The 24,119-nt window shown below is 50.4% G+C and overlaps 1 protein-coding gene across 2 annotated transcripts in view; it reads left to right on the plus strand.

The window, feature by feature from the left end:
- LOC147016125 (lysyl oxidase homolog 3A-like) overlaps positions 1-24,119 on the plus strand; it is a 261,877-nt gene that overhangs the window by 117,443 nt on the left and 120,315 nt on the right. For both annotated transcript variants that reach the window (XM_085848863.1, XM_085848864.1), the window contains exon 8: positions 18,871-19,033. In XM_085848863.1, the coding sequence (XP_085704989.1) occupies positions 18,871-19,033 (163 nt within the window). The remainder of the gene's footprint in view (positions 1-18,870; positions 19,034-24,119) is intronic.

Raw genomic sequence — 24,119 nt, forward strand, 5'->3', positions numbered from 1 at the left:
GTCAATAATATTCATGACCGAATAACCCAATTATATGCAATCTTCATGTCACATGACCACTCAAGTCAGTTGCACATACACATAAATCTTATAAATATGGGCTATCCCTTTAACTCTGTACAATAAAATTACTAAAACCATGGGGGCTATGATATTGTTGCGAATTCACGCCCGCCGGCGTGCGAACGACCACGTGACTCGAATCACGGCACGTTGCCCACCGGACGGACAATTCTGTCGTGACCCTCTCGGACTAACGCCGGGAGCTAGTCACGGGTGGGCCTTTCGGCCTCACCACGATCGTGCCAATCGGCCACCCGCGTGGGATAAGGTTGTTCGCCAAACTCGACCTACCTAAGTACCCACACGGAGGGTAGACCCGGCGATCGCACCTCGCCGCAGGTCGACTCTGGACACGAACCGCTTAAGTAGTCCGTTCCGTGCTGCAGTGATAACCGAGCGGTGTTATCGTCAGCCTCGACGGTTCCGATTAATTATCGGGCGTATTAAGCCCACTACCAACCCTTTACGTGAAGCAAGATGGAGATTCAATTAAAGAAAAGACGAAGCGAAACGGGAAAACAGTTCAACATAATGCACATTTATTCCGCGGCACACGGAGAGCACACATATACAGCCAACAGAATGTACATATATCAAATGTAACAAAAGAAACAATGACGCAGAGATACTACCAAATAAGACCGACACACGGCAACACTTAACAGTTTTACTTCACCAGACTGGCACCACACACACACACGTTTACACAGAAACAAAAGAAAAGGCCACCCTCAAAGACAAGGGGGCAGACGGGGCCTGTGGGCCAATATTTGCGCGGGACCTGAAAGAGCGGTCAGGTCCGCGAGACTGGGTGGGTCCTACCCGCGTCTTTGTGATGAGCCGCAAATGTGGCAGCGCGGCGGTGCCCCGACTTCGTGCTCCTTCGCGGGTTTCGTTGGCACTGCTTGGAGTGGGGTGGGAACGGGGCCCCCTTTTCGCACTATCTCAGCGCGGGGGAAAAAGGGGGGGGAATTGTTGATGCTCTGGGGAAAGAGTATAGCTGGCTTGCTTGGGTCCCGTGACGAATGATTCCAGCGCGACCTCGTCGCCGACCGCCGTCTTCCTTGCCTCGGACCCGAGCTCCTCGGACTCTTCCCCCAATTCTCCTCAGCCGACTGCCGAAAACCACCGGGACGCCCTCGCCTCCCGACTCCAATTCGCTCTTCCAAAACTGACTCTGCCCAAAACTCTATCCACTTTTCTGCCACTCTCCGCTCTTCCAAGGCCGACTCTGCCTTTTCTGCCACTCTGCCTTTCTGCCACTCTCCGCTCTTCCAAAACTGACTCTGCCCTTTCTGCCACTCTCCGCTCTTCCAAAACTGACTCGACCCAAACCGACTCTGCCCAGATTCGCCTTGCGCTCGGCGCTTTATAGGCCGGCAGGAGAACCCATATGCAAATTTCCGGATCAGAACAAGCTCGGGGGCGGAGCCACGCTCGCCCATTGGACGGGGAAAAAGGGGCGTGAATCTCCCCTGATCCTAGAATTTGCATATCTCGATTCCACACAGACGCGCCTGGAGGCGGGGCCAAACCGCCCCGCGCTTGCTGATTGGACGGATCAGAAGTGGGCGTGTAGCATTCCTGATCCGAATTCTCCTTGGAAAGGCCGCATTTTGCACTCGTGGCTCGGCGCGCATCATGTACGAGCCCAGGACAGCCCGATGCTCGGTGCTCACAGGTGGTGTGGGAATGGCCGCAGAAGGAGAGAGGTGAAGGTGGTGGAGGGTTTATGGTGGTGGTTTATGGCCATGGTGCCGTTTGGAATGGCGGTGATGCGATGTTTGCGGGAGCGAGTTGTGAAGGTAAAGATCGTGGCTGTTGGCGTTGTTGTTGTTGTGAAGCGTCGTTGTGGTTGGTGATTGTTGTGTGATGGCGGTTGAGACGTGGTTGGTTCAAAATAAAGATAGAACAGAAAAACGGCAATCTCAAAGCGTCGCAGCCCGAATGAATCACATTTATTCCCTCTAAACAACGGGTTTGGGGCTAACTACACATGTACTTACAGAGATATCTCACCTATGGGACCTGAATGGTGGTTTGCGAATTTCCACAACCGCAACAATATTTTATGCCTTTTCCTCCTTGATGAAGTGCGTGACACGTGTGCCTTTTTGTTATGGGAAGTCCTCACCTGACCCCACCCACAAACAAGATGTGTTTAAGCATAAAATATTACCCTGACTGTAAATTACATATGCTTCCTCCTCAGCGCCATGTGTAACAAAACAACTTGCTCTGATAGGTCACTGATAGATGGCAATCGAAGTTCTCAAAACACACGGACCATTTTACAATTACCACAGTCGAGCTATGGACCCCCCCCCCCCAAACCCTTTGCACTTAACACAGCCCCCTCCCTGGAACCTTAGGCTCCTGCCAAGGTTCTCCATCGGGAGCCCAAGATTCCAGCCTCAACACTTGCAGTCACATACCGAATTAGCTTATCCATTAAAGTAGAGTGGGCTGTGGGAGGTGAACCGCAGCTAACCTTATCTACTTTTCTTACCGTGGTATCCCCTTGGTTGCAATGAAATCAGTTCTTAAATGTACAAAAATTATACATCCAAAAATGCCTTCAATTTCGATCTGCCGCCCTCTGCTGAAGGTAGTGTCCTTCGGGTTGGGAGAGAAGATGGCAAAACCAAAAGCAAACCAAATAGGCTGGCCAACCTTCACCACAATTTCACTGAATCAATCAACAATCCCATTTAATTGACAACATCCCCCAGTGGATGGCACCTGCTACAACTGTCAGCTGAGCCCAAATTCCCAATTTAGAAACTATCGAGCCAATTTCATGGGCTACCTGCCTTCCACAGCACATATCAAGTTGTGCTTGACCGAATGAAACATTGCCACACTCATATTCAAAAATAACCATTTCCAAAACCACCAGTCATTCCCTGCAAGGCCATGGCATGTCGTTAAGAGACCACCATCGCCAGTCGCCCCATCCCATGTCCAGGGTCATGTTACCATATGCAAAAGCCCGAGTGCGAGTGGGTACCATGCTGGTGGTTATGCAACACACCTTAATCAGTCGGCTGGGCAGAGCCAACATTGCATCACCTCATCTGAGATATAACTTATATCGAAAGTGGCGCTCCATCAGAACAGACAGAATAAGTCAGGACACAGTTTTCTGAGAAAATGGCTTTTCGCCACAGTAATCAAAATTCTACTATTTACAAGAAGAAATATATATATATATATATATATATATATATATATATATATATATATATATATATATATATATATATATATATATTTATCTGGAAGGGCACTCAGTAGAGCGCAAACCTCCACCACGTAATGCCTGACCCACGAGAATCTATTGGGCCCAATACATTTTTGAAATATCATTCTATACAGGACTATCTCCTTTTTGGCCCTATCTCTCAATGGTGAAGAATCACTTTAAAAATTAAATAATTCTCATATCCAAATCCAGATTCGGATCTTCACCAAAATCGAAGCAATTCATCAGTGCGACACACCCAATCTGTCCAACAAGTTTCCTCCGAATCCGGCCACAACTTTTTGAGATATCACGCTATTGTTGCAAATTCGCGCCCGCCGGCGTGCGGACGGCCACGTCACTCGAATCGCGACCGCGTCGCCCACCGGACGGGCAATTCAGTCGTGACCCTCTCGGAACAACGCCGGGAGCTAGTCACGGGTGGGGGTTTAACCCCACCACGACCGTGCCAATTGCCCACCTGCGCAGGATAGGGTTGCTCGCCAAATTCGATCGACCTAAGTACCTGCGCGGATGGTCGACCGGGCGATCGCACCACGCCACAGGCCGACTCTGGACACGAACCGCTTAAGCGGTCCGTTCCATGCTACAGTGATAACCAAGCGGTGTTATCATCGGCCTCGACGGTTCCGATTAATTACCGGGCGTATTAAGCCCACGACGAACCCTTTACGTGAAGCAGGATGGAGGGTCAATAAAGAACAGATGAAGCGAAACGGGAAAACAGTTCACACAAAGCACATTTATTTCCCGGCACACGGAAAGCACACATATACAGCAAAACATTCAAAATGCACATATAGCAACCCAAACAAAAGCAACGAAGACGCAGAGTTACCACCGACTACACGCACACATGGCAACACTTATACAGTTCTACTTTACAGACGGCGCCAACACACATTTACACAAAAGCAAAGGAAAGAAGCCACCCTCATAGACAAGGGGGGCAGACGGGCCTGTAGGCCAATATGTGTGCGTGACCTGAAGGAGCGGCCAGGCCCGCGAGACCGGGGGGGTCCTACCCGCGTCCTCATGACGCGATGGCGGATGAGCCGCAGATGTGGCCGCGTGGCTGTGCCCCGACTCCTTGCTCCTTGGCGGGTTTCGTTGGCACGATGTTTGGAGTAGGGTGGGAACGGGGCCCCCTTGTTGCACTATCTCAGCGCGGGGGAAAGGGGGAATTGTTGATGCCCTGGGGGAGGGAGAATGGCTGGCTGGCTTGGTCCCGCAGCGAGCGATCCCACACCGCGACCTCGTCGCCGACCGCCGTCCTTCTCGCCTCGGACCCGAGCTCCTTGGCCTCTTCCCGCAACTCTTCTCAGCCGACTCCAGAACCCCACTCGATGACACTCCGATGACTTCGCCACCTGACTCCACTCTTCCTGCCACACCGATCACTTTGCCACCCGACTCGACTCTTCCTGCCACACCGATCACTTTGCCACCCGACTTGACTGACTCTGCAACCAAAAACTGACTCACTCTGCCACGATTCGCCTTGCGCTCGCCGTTTTATAGGCCGGCAGGAGCAGCTAATATGCAAATATCCGGATCAGGATGACCTCGGGGGCGAAGCCACGCTCGCCCATTGGTCGGAGGAAAGGGGGCGTGAAGCTCCCCTGATCCGAGAATTTGCATATATCGATTTCACACATACGCGCCTGGAGGCGGGGCCAAGCTGCCCCGCGCTTGCTGATTGGACGGAGCAGAAGTGGGCGTGTAGCGTTTGTGATCCGAATTTTCCTCGGAAAGGCCGCTATATGCGCTCGCGGCTCGGTGCGTATCGCTGAACGGTCCCAAGACAGCCCGACGCTCAGTGTTCACAGGTGGTGCGGGAGTGGCCGCAGAAGGAGAGAGGTGAGGGTGGTTGAGGGTTTTCGGTGGTGGTTTGATGGTTATGGTGCCGTTTGGGAATGACGGTGATGCGATGTTTGCGGGATTGAGTTGTGAAGGTAAAGGTCGTGGCTGTTGGCGTTGTTGTTGTTGTCTGAGGGTTGGAGCGTGGTTGTAGTTGGTGACGATGGCTGGCGTGGTGGTTAAGGTGGTTGTTGTGTGATGGCGGTTGAGACGTGGTTGGTTCAAAATAAAGATAGAACAGAAAAACGGCTATCTCAAAGCTTCGCAGCCCGAATGAATCACATAAATTCCCTCAAGACAACGGGTTTGGGCTAACTACACATGTACTTAAGAGATATCTCACCTACGGGTCCTGAATGGTGATTTGCGAATTTCCACAGCCGTAACACTACCCCCTCCCCTTTTTACAGACTCGTCCCGAGTCGTCGAATTTTCATGTGCCATCATGTGTAGTTCTCCCCAAGTACGTTTTACCTACGGATCCCTGAGTGCGACATTCATGGTATTCGTGTCCCCAAAATAAATAACCTGAGGGCTGAGTAACTAACTAAACAAACCCACTCATATGGACGACTTAAATACAATTGCCGGCGCGAGACAGACATGCCGGGGGCGCACTCATATTTACAGTACATCTTAACCTTAACTTTCAAATTTTACACTAAACCATGACCCAGGATCGATGGACTCTGCAAAGAGAAAAGCAGTTCGCAGGGAGCCAGGCTGCTCGCATGCAGTCTCTGGCTCATACAATGCAGGTGGCAGGGAACGTGGCCGGCTGCTCACACGCAGTCCACGGCCTCCCCCTATTAAATGGGCGCAGCGAACAACGGCGCATGGGCTGCGCAAATGCAGTCTCCTTGTGCGGCTGCCTACAGGGCAGTCCCTGCGGCACAGTGAATGGTGCGGACTCAAGCCGACACAAACAAGGAACGGTGAATGGATGGATAGAAACAACACGGTGCACGGGCCGCCACTGCAGGCCCGTGTTGTAGCTGCCAACAGGACAGTTCTTCCAGCTTGCAAACTGTTGCTTGATGATCCTGGCCGACATGGCAATGAACAGGGGGGGGGGGCGGCAAAGCAAAATAGAACAGGGCAAAATGATGAGGGCAGTAGGCATGGCATGGCAAAGCAGGGCCACTGTAGCAAACAGCCGGCAGATGATCGACCGGCACAGGCCTTGAAGCAAAAACAGCTGCAGACGATCCGGCCGGTACAGGCCTCGCAGCAAAACACAGCCAGCAGACGATCCGGCCGGTACAGGCCTCGCAGCAATACAACAGCTGCCGATGAAGTTGGCCGGCACAGGCCTTGAAGCGACACAGCCAGCAGATGAAGTTGGTCAGCCTCTGCCTTGAGATGGAGGTTGGTGGAGGGAGTGCGGTGGTGCTGGCCACTCAGAAGGCGGGCTCGGACCTGCCTACTTTCTCCCTCCCACCTATCGCCTTTGCCTGCCACTGTCCATACCCACTCCCTTAATTTGTCATTACCAATTTATCCCCAACTTATTTTTTTTGTTGTTTTTATTTTTTTTTCCTTACTTCCCCCTATAATTCGTCCCCTCACCCCCTTTACTGTCCTTGTTCGGCTAACCTATCGTCCCCTAGCCTACTCCCAACCCCTACGTTCCCTTCCCGGAGAGGAATTAGGGAGAGCTAGCGTCCTGCGTCGAGGCCCAACTCAAGCCTCAAGATGGCCTCCCCAGACTTCAGCGATCTTAACCCAAAGTGGGTCCAGCGGCCCACAACGAGAACGAAGGGATGGATGGTGCGGAGGGGTACACTTCCTAATATACCCTATCCATTTACCTTTAAACTACCCCGGGGCTTTCAACAAGCGCCTCTCGCTTAAACTATTGGTTCTAACAACCCAGATCCCCCTCACTTGTGTTGGTGTCCTCACAATTTCAGGCCTCGCCCCCCAATTTTCTTCCCGTGCCCTCACACGGTCTCATGGCTGGGACGCGTGGCTCCCCTTGGCAGGCACGACCTCTGCCGATTCTCCGACGATGGCACACCCGGGCACTACACTACCTCCGAGCCTACCAGCTCCCTAAACACCGGGGAATGCCCTCCATGGCAACTCCCCTGAAACGCTCACGTGGCAGGCTGGCTTCCCGGGCCCCTTTCCGAGGGTCACCCGTGCCCACAACACTGCCCACGCGGCTAACGGTGCTCCGGGCCCCCACATCATGCGGGCGCACCCGTGCCCACTACGCTATCCCGGCCCCCCCATGGGCCCTTGGCCTACCGCGGCCGACTAGCTTGGTGCCCGGGGTACTCACTCAGCGATACTCACCATTCGTAGCCACGCTCTCAGCCCGCCCACAGGGCTCCTGCACCCCTCCAAATGGGTATCGAGCCTACATTCACACCAAGAGCAAAACGACCTCCATTTTGTCAATTTAACTAACCCAGCTAACTCACTCTACACTGACCCTGGGGTCCCTTGGGCGGGAGTCACTCCTCCCCCCAATCACTCATCGCACCACGCATTCCACATTCGCTCCATTCACACAGAACCACTGGCCTCACTCACTCACCAAGCACATGTTTCCACTCAACTCACCAACTCTTCAACACACACACCGCTGAACTCAGCCATCCTTCTGACCACCTCCCCTAAGTAACTCCTGCTCCCATGTCGTCCCTTACACTACAGCACGTCCCTTTTTAGACTACATCGCTAAGCTACGTCCCCACTACACATTCACTGTCTGTCACTGTCCCCAAATCCTTATTTGCAGGGGGGATTTCATCCCTTCCTTCTGGGCTCGTGAACTCGTTGCAAGGCTCTGCGAGCCTTGTGCCTCTGCGGGAGTGGCTGTTCCAGCACCGACTTCTCCGGCAAGACATATCCATGAGGGCATAAGGTCGCCCTTGTAAGGTCTCAGGCGGTCCGCGTGGACGATCCGGAGAAGGGCCCGTGGTCCCATTTTAATTTTTAGGACCACATCACTTATTTGCGCCAGGACGACCCCCGGGCCCTGCCAAGGTGAGGTGAGCTTCGGGCATCTGCCCTTCCTCCGCCGGGGGTTAAAGAACCAAATCTTCGCCCCCGGTGGGTATTTGCTCACCTGGCTCCGGTGGTCGTACCTGCGCTTCATCTTTATGCCCGCCTGTTGGAGCTGGTGTCGTGCAAAGGCATGGACCTTCTCTATGCCTTCCTCCAACCAACGGGCATAGCCCTCCCCCGGGGGCCTATCAAGCCGCTCAAGCGTCGGACCGCACAATAAATCGACGGGGCTTCTCAGCTCCCGTCCATACATCAACAGCGCCGGACGACACGCGGTAGACCCGTGCTGGGATGCGCGATAGGCCATCAGGAGGTACGGGAGATGTTCGTCCCAGTCCTCCTGGTTAGTGGCGGTGAAGAGGGCCAACTGTTGGACCAGGGTCCTGTTGAACCTCCCCACCATACCATCCGACTGTGGTCTCTGGGGCGTTGTCCGTGTCTTTCGAATTTCCAGGAGCCTGCACACCTCTTTTAGTAATTCGCTCTCAAAATTTCATCCCTGGTCCATGTGCAGCTCCTGCGGAATCCCATACCGGCATGTAAATCCTTCTACGAAGGCCTTTGCCACGACCCCTGCTTCCTGGTTGGGGAGGGCAATGGCCTCCGGCCATTTGGTGAAATAGTCCATAATTACGAGGATGTACTTATTACCCTGGCGAGTGGGGGGCAGTGGTCCCAAAATGTCCATGGCCACTCGCTCAAGGGGGGCCCCAACCTGATGTAGTTGGAGTGGGGCCCTCATCCTCTGTGGCGGTCCCTTTTTCGCAGTACAGGCGTCGCATGCTCGACACCAGTTCTGTACATCGCGCCCCATGTTAACCCAATAGAACCACCGGCGGACCCGAGATTTTGTTTTGGTCCTGCCCAAATGGCCGCCGACGCGGGTACCGTGCACCTGTTTCAAAATTTGGGTCTTAAACCCATCAGGGACTATCACCAGCCAAGAAGTTTGTTCGGAAGGAATCTCCACCCACTTGCGATATAAGATGTTGTCCCTCATTTCTCGCGTCCTCCACTGAGCCCAGTATGCTTTTGTTCACGCTCCGAATGGGGCGATCTCCTCCCCACTGGGCCTCCTGTTTTCCTGGACCCATTTGTGCACTGGCCCTATCACTGGGTCTTCCCTCTGGGCCGTGCTCCATGCCAATCCACCAAATTCCTCTCCCGCGGTTAGTGGCAAAGTTGGGCCTACCACCCGGGCCGCACGGATTGGGAGTTTTGGGGAGGTGTCTGCCAATTGGTCCCTCTCCTCATGTCTCACGCAATATCAGCAGTTTTCTCCCAGACAGGGGCGTCGAGAGAGTGCATCGGCATTCCCATGAGCCTTACCGGCTCTATGGACCACACTGAAATCGTACTGCTGCAACTTTTCCAACCACCTTGCAATCTGGCCTTCCGGTTCCTTGAACCGTAAGAGCCAATGCAAGGAGGAATGGTCAGTTCGAACCAAAAATTTCCTCCCGTACAAGTACGGGTGGAAATGGCTCACGGCAGACAGCATAGCCAATAGCTCCTTGCGAGTTACGCAATAATTTCGTTCGGGCCTACTCATGGCCCGACTGTAATACGCGATCACTCTTTCCACGCCCCCCTGTGTCTGAGACAAGACTGCTCCCAATCCTTCCTGGCTTGCATCTGTGTCCAGGGTATACATCCCGTCATCGGTGGGGTACGCTAACACGGGTGTGGATGTCAAACACCCCTTTAATTTGAGGAAGGCCTCCTGGCACTCCCCCATCCAATTAACTCTCAACCCCTTTCCGTCAACCGGTGAAGGGGCCTGGCTATCTCCGCAAAGTTTGCCACGAAGCGCCGGTAGTAGGAGCAAAGTCCCAAAAAGCCCCGTACCTGTTTGACAGTTGTAGGTACGGGCCACTCCTCTACCGCTGTAATTTTTCCGGGGTCGGTCTTCACCCCCTTGCGGCCTATCACGTGTCCGAGATAGGCCACCTCTGTCGCAAACAAAGTGCATTTCTCCGGGCTCAACTTTAGCCCTGCCTGCCTGAGGCGCCCAAACACCTGGTCCAAATTGGCTGTCTCCTGGGTGAATGTTTTAGCGTGTACCAGGACGTCATCCAGATACACCAGGCATGACTGCCACAGCATGCCGCCTAGTACACGCTCCATCAGTCTCTCAAAGGTGGCGGGGGCGTTACACAAACCGAACGGCATCACAGTGAACTGATACAGTCCCTTCCCTGTGGAAAATGCCGTTTTCTCCTTCCCCGTCTTATCCATCTCCACCTGCCAATACCCACTCTTGAGGTCCAAAGTTGAAAACCATTTAGAGCCTGCAACGGCGTCGAGGGTATCGTCAATTCTAGGCAGGGGATAGGAGTCTTTGAGTGTCACGTTGTTCAGCTGGCGATAGTCCACGCAGAAACGCGTGGTCCCATCCTTCTTTTTGACCAGCACAACCGGTGACATCCAAGGACTTCCCGAGGGCTCAATGACACCTGCATTGAGCATCTTTTCAACCTGTTCATCAGCCTCCTCTCTTTTGCTCCATGGGAGCCTTCGAGCAGGCTGACGGACAGGCCGGGCCCCATCGGTGTGGATCTGATGTTGCACCAGGCCCGTACGTCCAATATCCTCGGGTGACAAGGAGAAGATCCCCATGTGTCGGTCGACCAGTTTGTATAAGGCCTCCCGCTGGGCATCCTCCAAATCTACACTACTCCGATTTACCCTCTCGCAAATGGGATCGGGCCAATTCCTAATCAAGTCTGGAGACTCCCTCTGGGGCCGGTCCGGCTCGACGTTATCGTCCCTCAGCTCTGAGACCTCTTTTACTGGGGTGCAATCTGCCACCTTCGTGCCCTTCCTGATAGTGCGTGGTTCCGTGCTAACATTTATCACCCGAACGGGCACTATTGGCCTGTCGGTACTTACCAGGGTGCGGCCCACGACTAAACCAGGGGTTGATGGCCCTGCCGGTAGTTCTGCCAGGCCGCAGGAGCCCTGCCACATTGGGTGTGCTCCCCACCGGGCCGGGACCACCGCCTCGGCACCCACGGGAATGACCACGGAGTCAGGAGCCTCCAGCTCCACCCTCTCATCCGTGCTCACGCCCCCTAATGGCAACTCCTCACCACCCAACTGCATGACCCCCCGGCCCAAGTCGATCTTACAACCACCTGCCATTAGCACATCCAACCCTATTAGACATGGGTTGCACACCTTCGCCACCCAAACCTCTATCCTTGTTTTCACGGTGCCCAATTTAAACGACAAGAAACCACGTCTTATGATGGGGGCCGTTGCCCCGGTAGCTAGCTGCAAACTATGGTTTTGCAGACGGTGGATCTCATCCCAACCGTCTACACTCGAATCAAGGACCACAGGGCTGATGATCGTGGCGCTTGCTCCTGTGTCCACAACGGCGTCTACACCGGCAACTTTGCACCGAATTGTTAAGCTACCATTGCCAATTTGGCCACAATTGATGACCTGTCGCAGTTCTGAGGGCTCTTCTCCGTCCGAGTCTGCCGAACACGGCCCTACATGTTCGGCACTTCTTAGTTTCCCAGGGACTGGTGGGGGGGGTGATGGTTGGGCCTGGCTATCCCTATTGACCCGGGGCGGAGTTGGTGGTCTGGGGGGCCGTGGCTCTTCCCTTCGCGGGGGCCTTTCCCTGCGCGGGGCGTTGCACTCCCGCTGCAGGTGGTCCCTTGCGCCACAATTATAACACCTCCTCTGGTAAGGTGTCTGCCTCCGGTACTCCAAATTATACCCCCCTCCGTTCCGAATTGGGGTACCCCATGATGGCCCATCTCCCGCCCTTCCTGGGCCCGACCGCCTCTCCCCAGGTCTCCCGAACCGGTGGTCGAACATGCCCTGCACCATCTTTTCCATTCGCGCTTGGTCGCCCAGGGTCGCCCCGGCTCCCAGCGCACTGTCGTTCACGGGGCCCACCTGTCGGACTGCCACCGCATGCCGCCCATCCCCTCCCAATGGCGTTCTGGCTGCCTCCCAGCAGGCGGCAGTATCAGCCGCCTTCTGGAGGTTGTCCGGGCGCCATACGGTCAGCAATGCTCCGACATCGGTGCCCCTATCGCTCGGAGAAAATTGTCCAGGGCAATCTCCTCCCGGTACTCCGGCGGCATGTTGGTGTGCGCTATCCCCACCAAGCGGCGAATGTCGTGTGCCAATTCTCCCAGTGGTTCCTGGGAGTGTCGTTTGCGCCCGTTGAGCTGAGCTTTAACAAGCTCGCTCTGCTGGTCCATGCCAAATCGGTTTTTTAGGGCCGAATGGAGATCCTCCAGGGTCACCCCCTCACTGAGTACCATGGTCAGGACCTCCAAGGCCGCGTCACGCAGGGCCGCCGTGAGTTGTGCCACACCCTACACCTCGTTCCAGCCATTGCCTCTGGCAACACACTGGAACTGGGCCATGTATGCCCTCAAGTCCGTCTTGCCATCGTACGGGGGTAGCGGCAACCTCGGTCCTTTCGAGGTCCCCCCCCTCCAGTTCCCCAGGGACTCCTGAAGGGGTGTACCTCCCCAGTCCCAACGGTGCCTCACTCCCGCAGGGTCCGAGCCATTTGCCCGGGGGCTCTACCACCCCTGTCCGTGTCTGTCCGTGCCCTGCGTCGTCCCGCTTACTCCCCCAAGCCATTGGACTCGCACTCTGCACACCCACCGGAACAGTCATACTCGGTAGCCCCTTAGGCCAAAAGACCCCGCGGCCTCTACCCTCCCCAAGCTTGGCATGCTCACCCCCGCATCGGGCAAGCTTCCTTCTCCGCCCTGTGACACCGGCCCCACCTGGGCACAATCCACCTCGAGGGAGTATATCCTCTCCCCCTGTTCCCGAAGGAGGTCACCCTGCCTCTCACACCGGGTCTCCACACATTCCGTCAGTCTCCTCTCCATTTCCTCCATTTTCCCCTTCATTACTTCATTTAATTCCTCCCCTATCGTCCCTAACGATAGTTCCCCGACTTTCTCTCTTATTTGCTCCACTTCCCCTTTTACCTGTGTCACCACCTTATTTGTCTTGGATATTTTCTCCCCCGTTGTCCGAAACTGCTCTTCCGTCTCGCCCTTGTGTTCTTCTATTCGTTTCCCCAGTTCCTCTGTCTTTTCTCCGGCTTTCCGCTCCATTTCATTAATTACTTCCTCATGTCTCTTTCTGCATTCCTCCCCCACGGCCTTTAATCCTTTCTGTGTCTCCGCTTTTACCTCCTTTCGCAGGTCTTCAACTCTCTTCGTCATGCCTTTATGTCTTTCCTCACAGTCCTTCTTCATGACTCCCAATCCGTCCTTTATTCTCCATTGTTCTCTTTTTAATTCCTCTATCGCCGTCGTGTTCTTCCCTATTTCCTCCTTTATTTGGTCTTGTCCCTTTTTTACTTCTCCCAGTCCTTTTCCTACTTTGTCTATCTTTCCCACCACCGTCTTTATTTTGTTTGCCCTCTCTTGTTTGCTCTCTTCCAATGCGACCCCCACTCCTTTTACTTTCTCTTTTAACCCGGTCACCTCCGCTCGTATCGTGTCGACTTCCTTTTTCATTTCGTTTTTTAGTTCATCCAAGCTTCCTTTTAGGCTCATTCCCATGTTCTGCGTCTCACCCTGCATTTCTTCCATTTCTTCTTTCATTCCGTTTTTTATTTCATCCTTCAATTGTTGCGCATTTTCTTTCATTTCGTTTTTCATTGCCGCAAGTATGGCGCATAGCTGGGCCATGTCGGGTGCACTCGGCGGTGCCGATTCGGCCAGGATCGGGAGGTTTTGGCGGAGAGGGGGAGGGGAGGTGTCATACACCGTGGCCGCCGCCGCACCCATTTTGGGCTCTGGGTTCAGTTGGGGGGGAAACTGTTCCTGCACAATAAACATTTCCTGCACGAGGATTTCGTCCTGGACCATGGATTCCTCACATTCTAAATCCATATCTACCCCCGGCTCCCGCTCGCCTTGAGACTCCATCTTATTTCTCGTAAGGGGTTAATTTGGCCTGCTCGTAATTTGGAGGGAATCGGGGGTCGCTCCTCTCACCCCTGAACCGATTCCCCGTGAATTTTGCTTAGAGGCGGGAGAGATTCGAATCCCACTCCCGGACACCAGTGTTGCGAATTCGCACCCGCGGGCGTGCGGACGGGCACGTCACTCGAATCGCGACCGCGTCGCCCACCGGACGGACAATTTAGTCGTGACCCTCTCGGAACAATGCCGGGAGCTAGTCACGGGTGGGGGTTTAACCCCACCACGACCGTGCCAATCGCTCACCTGCGCAGGATAGGGTTGCTCGCCAAATTCGATCTACCTAAGTACCTGCGCGGATGGTCGTCCGGGTGATCGTACCACGCCACAGGCCGACTCCGGACACGAACCGCTTAAGTGGTCCGTTCCGTGCTACAGTGATAACCGAGCGGTGTTATCGTCGGCCTCGACGGTTCCGATTAATTACCAGGCGTATTAAGCCCACTACGAACCCTTTACTTGAAGCAGGATGGAGGGTCAATAAAGAACAGACGAAGCGAAACAGGAAAACAGTTCACACAAAGCACATTTATTTCCCGGCACACGGAAAGCACATATATACAGCCAAACAGTCAAAATGCACATATAGCAACCCAAACAAAAGCAACGACGACACAGAGTTACAACCGACTACGCGCACACACTGCAACACTTATACAGTTCTACTTCACAGACGGCACCAACACACATTTACACAAAAGCAAAGGAAAGAAGCCACCCTCATAGACAAGGGGGCAGATGGCCTGTAGGCCAATATGTGCACGTGACCTGAAGGAGCGGCCAGGCCCGTGAGACCGGGAGGGTCCTAACCGCGTCCTCATGACGCGTTGGCGGACGAGCCGCCAATGTGGCCGCGTGGCTGTGCCCCGACTCCGTGCTCCTTGGCGGGTTCGTTGGTACGACGTTTGGAGTGGGGTGGGAACGGGGCCCTCTTGTTGCACTATCTCAGCGCGGGGGACAGGGGGAATTGTTGATGCCCTGGGGGAGGGAGAATGGCTGGCTGGCTTGGGTCCCAAGGCGAGCGATCCCACACCGCGACCTCGTCGCCGACCGCCGTCCTTCTCACCTCGGACCCGAGCTCCTTGGCCTCTTCCCGCAATTCTTCTCAGGCGACTCCAGAACCCCACTCGATGACACTCCGATGACTTCGCCACCCGACTCCACTCTTCCTGCCACACCGATGACTTCGCCATCCGACTCGACTCTTCCTGCCACACCGATCACTTCGCCACCCGACTCGACTGACTCAATCTGCCATGATTTGCCTTGCGCTCGCCATTTTATCGGCCGGCAGGAGCAGCTAATATCCGGATCAGGATGACCTCGGGGGCGGAGCCACGCTCGCCCATTGGTCGGAGGAAAGGGGGCGTGAATCTCCCCTGATCCTAGAATTTACATATATCGATTTCACACAGATGCGCCTGGAGGCGGGGCCAAGCCGCCCCGTGCTTGCTAATTGGAGGGAGCAGAAGTGGGCGTGTAGCGTTTGTGATCCGAATTTTCCTTGGAAAGGCCGCTATATGCGCTCGCGGCTCGGTGCGTATCACTGAACGGGCACAAGACAGCCCGACGCTCAGTTTTCACAGGTGGTGCAGGAATGGCCGTAGAAGAAGAGAGGTGAGGGTGGTGGAGGGTTTTCGGTGGTGGTTTGATGGTTATGGTGCCGTTTGGGAATGACGATGATGCGATGTTTGCGGGATTGAGTTGTGAAGGTAAAGGTCGTGGCTGTTGGTGTTGTTGTTTTTGTCTGAGGGTTGGATTGTGGTTGTAGTTGGTGACGATGGCTGGCGTGGTGGTTAAGGTGGTTGTTGTGTGATGGTGGTTGAGACGTGGTTGGTTCAAAATAAAGATAGAACAGAAAAACGGCTATCTCAAAGCGTCGCAGCCCGAATGAAACACATAAATTCCCTCCAGACAACGGGTTTGGGGCTACCTACACATGTACTTAAGAGATATCTCACCTACGGGTCCTGAATGGTGGTTTGCGAATTTCCACAGCCGTAACACTATATATCTTTTTTAGCCCGATCTCTCCATGGAGAAGAATCGCAAAAAATTCTAATCGTCGGATTCGGATTCGGATCCGGATCTTCATCAAAATCTATTCAGTTCATCCTTGTCACACACCAAACCTGTCCACAAAATTTCATCCGGATCCGTGCACAACTTTTTTGAGATATTCTGCACACAAACAAACAAATGAAATTGCTCGTTGAGCAAGGAATTGCCGGAATAACTTTGTCATATCTCCATGACCTCTGAAAAAAACAAAAACCCGGAAATCAATTTGGTTCTTACAAGTCGATAGTGCTGTACTGTTTAATGAGTTATAGCACTTAGTTTGGTCATGATCATAACTTGGAAGTCAATCGGACTTGAAATGGCGTTTTTATCACAATTTGAAAGTTTTGACCCGACTCCCCCTGACATTCGACCCCCGACCGCGAAGAAGGGTGTTGGTGTGACACCCCAATTAGACATATGATTGGATGCAGAATTGGAAGATGCACATTTTGGATTTGGTTTGAAGTCGATACGACCATTGTAGTGGACGTTATTGCGAAAATAAGAATTTCGGTTTTTCGGTGACCTTGACCTTGACCTTTGACCGAGATTCACCAAAAACGACAAGTGTCTAAGTTGGACCATGGCCGACGTCTGTCCCCAATTTGGTCATGATCGCTGAAACGGTGTGGCTGCTGCAGGGTAAACAAACACACAAACAGAGAGACAGATGGAAAGGGGGTGAAAACATAACCTCCTTCACCTTCGGTGGCGGAGGTAACAATCACAACACGTATACTTTCCCAAATTATCATGTTAATCACTATTTAAGAATTGATTCATGGACATCTTTTAAATGATGAGGAGAATTTAAAAAAGATAACTTTCTCACATGCGACACTCCAAAAAACAGCATTTGATCAAGCCTTCCAAAGACTTCCATAACATTGGAAAATGTTAACTGACTTTCATCCAGAGAGTGTGGAATTTCAATGAGTTTGTTCTTCAAATGATTTGCTTGTCACTGAATTTGTCTACTTCAGGTGAGATTTCTGAAGGAAGAGCGTCCAACAATAAACTGTCATCCTGGTACATTGCAGGAAGGGGTGTCATTTCATCACTTACATTGTTCTTCGGAAGGGAGTTTAAGGCAACTGTTCTATCTTCTTGCGGTTTCTTCGAAAATCTGAGGATCCCACAGTAGCTTTTGAACAAGGGCTGCAGAAATGTTAGACTTGTGCTGTTTTATTGACGTCAATACTGATCAATGACTCGTACATACAGCCAGCCATTGAATGGTTGAGGTTTTCTTTAATATATTCCACTGACTCCATGCCAAGAGCAGCCAGACCAATTTGAGCCTTCACAAGTTTCTCTCCGAGGGCCATTTTTATTTATGTGGTCCAACCTGCTTCCTTACTTACTTACGAACTTACTTTCTTAATTATTTATTTATATATTCCCATTGGCCAATTACATATTTATGCTTTTTCTCTCAGTCCCCACTGGTATGCTTGGTGAAGGCTTTGGGCTGTTGAGGCTTTCGGGTGATTATTCTGGTTAAAGACATCTTGGCCCCTCTCTGAAAGCACCTGAACACCCACTCTCACAATACATTCACATTGTAAATACACGTCGGTCATTCTTCACCTGCTTATGTGTCGGGTGGTGTCGTGAAATATCATGCTTGAAAATTCAACACATTACTCCATTTTATTTTGATTTGTACTGTACTTGACTTATTTGTTTGTCACTTTTATTATTTTTTTTTAACAACTATTTTTCTGGTGTCACTTTCCTGTTTTTTTTTTTTTTCCTCTCTCCATTATTGATTCACGAGTCAATAAGTGACCACTATATTCGTTATGGGTGTGTGTGTGTGTGTCTGTCCCGAGCATAGCTCCGTGGGTTTTGATCCGATCCTGATAAAATTAGGGTGCGAGGTTTGTATCATGATCTAGTTGTGTTTTCCTGAGAACGGGCGTGCTGTGCCCATTATGGGCAGAGCCACGCCCAAATAGCATGTGTTTTTTTTACTGGGTAGCCGGTTTCAAGTTACATCTTCTCCAAGGGGGTTTGTCGAATCTGGCAGGGGTTTCGGTATTTGGTTAGCCCAATGGCACCTGCATAGCCCCACAGAGCTCGATTTCTCATTTTCATCCCAAGGTCAAGGTCACAAGGTCACGAACTTAGAAAATGTCAAAAAAATCAATAAATTGGGCATCGAGCTCCGAGGGTTTTCAACTGTTTCGAATAAAAGTTGGTAAGCGAAGGTCAAAAAAGGTCAAAAAAGGTCAAAAAAGGACCCTCGAAGGTCAAAAAAGAAAAAAAGGCGAACCGTGTACATTGCTCGTGAACCATCGTCGTCTCCAGACTTGTCTGTTTTTCAGTCATTCCTAAACCAAACGTGCAATCCGAGCCGATGAATTTTTCCTGTTATTTTTCACATGACTGTTCTCGATGCGTTTTGCATTTGTAACTTCTGTAATTGTTTGATTGGCCATAAAATTATACTTCTTGCCTTGCCTGAGCAGGCCTCAAAATGAAGTAAATATACTGCTGTGTTTGGGCTGGCAAAGCCACTTTTTACTTGTACAATCTGTTCGAGCTTTCATGGAAACTTGTCAATCTCTACAAATGCACCAATTTTATCATTCCTACCCTATCATTGCACCGCAGGAAACCTGGTACTTTGACGGTGATAAGGAGTCGGACAACATCGTGATGAGCGGTGTGAAGTGTTCTGGAGACGAGTTATCCTTGCAGCAGTGCCACCATCATTCTGAGGTCAGCTGTCGGCATGGTGGAGCTCGCTTTGCAGCTGGGGTCATCTGTGGAGACAGTGAGTAGTTTTTTTTTTGTATCTTAAAATTTCTCTCGTGTCTATCCATACTTCTTATCGTCCTTTATTGTGATGCCCAACTGAGCAGGTCTTCATTCATAGCACATGATAAGGAGAAAGGTAGTGACTCGGAAGTGGAAGCGGGGTAGAGGAAAGGATATTGTACAAGGTGGTGTGCTGGAATTATTATAGAGGTCATTGTTTCAAGTCCATTGTTATTCCGTTTTAATTAAGGCTTGATTGTTTTTCACAAAAAGATGTTCTTGCAACCAAAGTTGTTACTCGGCTCTACTCTGCAATTCTCAAACAAACAGAAAGGAGCAGACCTTGTCTCAAGTGACGTTTCATCCACTCCATGCAGACTTCTTCGGGTGAAAGGCTTGTATAGCGAACAGAAAATGGCTTTTTATACTTGCATTTCCATTTAAGGATCACTTCTGTTTCTAGATACAATGGTAACAAGGGGTCCAGATGGGAAGTTAAGCACCATGGTCCACATTTTACATGAAGCTGACACATAAAGACTGTTATCCTGACTTCAGATGTCTTCTTGTAGGACGTAAGTGGGCAGTAGTAAAAACACTAGACAAAGGGGAATTAGTTATCCCATTCACTGTCGTGGGCATGAATGAGATGATCCGCTCAAGGCAGACCATAAAGACTGATGTTTGTACAGGGGTCTTCCTGAACCCAGCATTGGGATGTTTCCAACAGTGCAGAGGCAGAAAACAAATCAATGCAAACAACCCGTCTTGATTTCTGGCCATTTCCATACTTATCAGGAGTATCAAGTCACAATGGGAAGCTGATGAAAGCTGCTGCAGTTGAGGTTGCATAGCAGCCTATTAGAACACTCCTCCAGATGTTCATAAGGATCAAGGACAAGGTATAACAGTGTGAACGTGTGAGTGTAATGCATACGATACTCTGCTCGCGTTGTACAGGTATGTTGGAGAGACAGGAAGAACCTTAGGAAGCTGCATCGATGAACAATAGCCATGAAGTATGAAGCAAAGGTTGTGTTATGCTAGTGGGGCTATTTCCGGACAGACTACAGAGCAAGAAGGCAACTATATATCCTACAAACAATTTAATAAAAAAAATATATATATATATGTATATATATACAAGCCGGTAGGCGGCGATGGGTCGCCGAGCATGGAAACTATAAGATGTTGAGCAAAATGGATGTTATATAGCGGATAGGGAATCACCTTAAGATTATGCATATCAAATCTCATCCAGTTCCATCTACTGATAACTACTCGGTATCCATTTGAATGAAAAGTACCGAAAATGCGGTTTGAAATCGGAAATCCCCAAAGTTCGAGGGGGTGCTGTGGGTGAACAAAGATCTAAATCGAAAATCCGGCTCGATTGTTTGTGCACAATGTATTCCAGATGATTAGTGTGAATTTTCATGGCCATCCGACCATAATCCTAGGAGGAGTAGCATTTGGCGCGAAGGCACCTCCAGCTCTCGCATATTATCGATTTTTGCACTAATTGACCTTTGACCCCTGACCTAAGCGAAATCGGTGAATATGTCCTGAGGCAAAGTTGTAGTACTCATTGAGTACCATGAACCTGCAAAGTTTCATTCGTATCGATGCACTCACCTGGTCGCTCGGGGGCCTTCAATTTTCACCAATTTTTGCGCATACCCTAATTGTTGGGGGCGCTGCAGGTAAAATATTCCATATATCACAAAAACCGGAATATATTTGATAGAGCATCACCGGTAGATCATTCGTGCCAAATTTCATAACCATACGTGGGATAATGGCTTTCGGAATTGATTTTGTGTGAACAGTACCGATTTTGAAGGTTTTTCGGTTGTTGCTAGGGAACAAAAGCGTCCCTAGCAAACATCACAATTTCCAAAGCACGAGGTCATAAGATGTACCTACCACCCGAGTTTGGTCAAAATCCGCCCACGTTTACTACCAATTATGCTGATGACAAACGAACAAACATCCAAACAAACAGACAGAATTACTGACAATAAGGGTCACCTATTTCGGCAACCCAATATTACCATTCCTTTCACATAGGGCTGCTGAGGCAGTTTAATTGGCAAGGAGTACAGTCCTGGACCAGTCGCCACTCCGACACAGGTTACCCTGAATGGTCATTTCCCCCAGTAAGCTGGTACTCATTTTGCTGACCTTGGAAGGAGGACAGGCGGAGTCGAACCCTTCCTGGTGTTAATTGAACAGCCTGACTGAGGCTTGAACTCAAGACCCGAGGATCTTAAGCCAGCTCCCTTAACTGTTAAGCCAACACCAGGCCTTTAACAAGATTGCGAGGAAATAATTATACAGGCATGTGTTCAATAATTTACGACACGCTCAAGGGACGATGGCCACAAATCACTGCGGAGCCCACCGAAAGCCCACGATGATCAATGCTCTCGCACTTTATAAACAAATTACCCCCTTCCTCGCCTCACGGTGGTCAAGATTTTTACATAAACGTAAGGGATGGGCAAAATTCAAAAGGAACAGTTTAAAAGTGTTGTGGTAAAGATAAAATAAATGGGAAGAAAACCGCGTCCTTTGGAATGCACAGATGGCATTGGCAGACCTTGCCCTTGACCGGGAGGGGGATTGTGTGCCCATGGTCCATGTTTTGGCCTCGCTGTAAAGGATGCTGACCCAGTGTGATGCACAAGGTGTCTTTTTTTTTTACTTTGTTTGAGCTTCCGTTTGCTCCCAGAATGGTGTTCAACCTTTGTGGCTCCGTCAGCTTGATCATTAAACCGAAGACTTACATCAACATGTGGATGGGAAAAAAAAAAAATTGCAAACATTTAACTCGCTGTGAAATAATCTGCAGTGAGAATTTGTTGCAATTTTTAAATTTTTATTTAAATAAAACCGTAAAATAGAAGCGATTTTTCTACCGGCAGAGGGAGATCTAGTCCCTGCTGTGGATTTGTTTCTAATCTATCTGTCCATATTTTATGAAGAGCCTTTTGTTCCAAGGGAACGGAGCTCTGCCGTGCCGAGAGTTAACGAATGCAAGTCATAAGCAACACAGATTAAAAGAGAGAAAAATTGCTTTGTTCGCTTTGCTTTTATGTTGTTTGACTAAAAAGGGCTACTAGCACTTTGATTTAGGAGATAGAAACAGCAATGTTTTCCTTTAATGAATTTGTCATTTGCCGAAGTACACCTGTGGGTGTGCTAAAGCAAGCGTGCTTTTTAATACTCCGAGCTTGTCTTCGGAGGATGCTTTCCATAATTAATTGTCATCCTTAACCCAGTTCTTCCTGACTATTGTACTCAGCACCATTTTATTCGCTTGTATTTTTTTTAAATGCAGCATAATAGCTTTGCATTTTTCATTTAGAAACATCGGCCTTCAATTGAAACACCAACTGTTCATAAATTATTTAATATCTCGTCCTTCCTGTATTGTCCCTTTCAACTGCGCTTCCCTTAGATATTTTTAAGTGGACGTTATGTAATGAATAAATCGGCCCGACCTGTCTTGTTCCATGGAAATAATTAACAAAAAGCTGAAATAGTAAAGGTTGCGTAATAGAAAGAAGCCAACTTCAAGAAAGCTTCAATTCACTCGACGAAAGCGATACCCGAAACACAAACAATTTCTAACGAGGTAGCAAATGCTACATCAACTCTGGCTATTTGATAATGGCACACGGAATCATGTTACATTCAAATTGAATTTCATCAAAAATTCGTCCGCCTTTAAAATTCAACTAAATCCTCTCCAAGATGTTCGGGATGGCATCTGACGTGCTCAGATCGACGTTAATGGTGGCTGTGCATCTCATGACGAGAGTTCGTTTGCACTCGTGTCCTCGGCTTTAAACGCATCAGCAGGGATCTCAGCGTTCTCCGGTGTCGGAGAATCGTTAGTTGTTACCTAGCCAGTGTGCTGTTGTTCCATGGATGCAGTATTATCCGTCATGTGCACAGGGGGGACATCCTCACGAGGTGCCAAATGTCGCACCGAAACAGCGGTGTCCCTGCCGTCAGGAAATCTGACATGAGCGTACTCCTCTTTTGCGTCACCTGATGACTCCGACTTCGTTCACCAGTGGATCATACATGCCCTGGTGTACTCATCTTTTCATGAGTACAGTACCGGGGGGAAGCCAACCAGGTGGGTATAGAATGTCCACTGATGGATTGGTGCTGGTAGCTAAACAGCCGTTCACGTGGAGAGGTATTAATGGATTTGGAGAGTAGCGAAGGAATAGAATGCAGAACATTGGCAAGGACAGCCTCCTGGCTCCCACTGCCCAGTCATCAGTTCACATGACTTCAGAGCCAAGGTCATGACTTTCCAGATGATGCCATTCCCTGCGGGTTATAGGCAGTAGTTCAGCTGGTGGAAATGCCAAGACCATGTCAAAACTGCTTGGGTTCATCAGACATGAAGCAAGGTCCTCAGTCAAAATGTACATACGTAGGCATACCAAAGGCTGCGAACAGTCGGTACAGACATCTTGTGTCAGTTACTGCAGCCATATCAGCACATGGAAAAGTAAAGGGAAACCTCCAAAACTCATCGACAACAGTTGATATGTAGCAATTGTTTGTCAATGATGGCAGAGGTCTTTTAAAATCAATGTTTATTCTGTCAAAGGACAATGTAGCTTTGATCAGTTCACTCAAGGTGGCCTTAAAGAATCGCTGTTGAAGTTTGACGCAGACCGGGCAGGAATCACTCACTCATCCTTTTAATATATTTGATGAAAAAGGGTAGATTTCGGCAGCATACAAAGTGGGCCATCCTTGTTACACCTGGATGGCGTAATGGAGATCTTGCAAGGTTTTGCAGCTAATAGCTGAACAGCAGATCCATGAAAACGTTCCAGGAGCAACATTTTCTTTCCCGGGACGATAAGTGATATCATAGCTTTACCATGATAGCTCGGTGTGCCGCCTCATAATCTTCTCATTCTTAATTTTTCCAGCTTGCTTGTTGTCGAATTTGAATACAAATGGACATTTGGTCACCAGCAAGCTGAAAGTAATTTCCCAGCAGATATTGCCTCCATTTACAGTGTTTCCACATTCGTGTACGCTTCCTTCTCTCCTGCCGAATGCCT

The sequence above is a fragment of the Eptatretus burgeri genome, chromosome 12 (assembly GCF_056783735.1).
Source record: "Eptatretus burgeri isolate ZD-2024b chromosome 12, Ebu_testis_v1, whole genome shotgun sequence".
Lineage (NCBI taxonomy): Eukaryota > Metazoa > Chordata > Myxini > Myxiniformes > Myxinidae > Eptatretus > Eptatretus burgeri.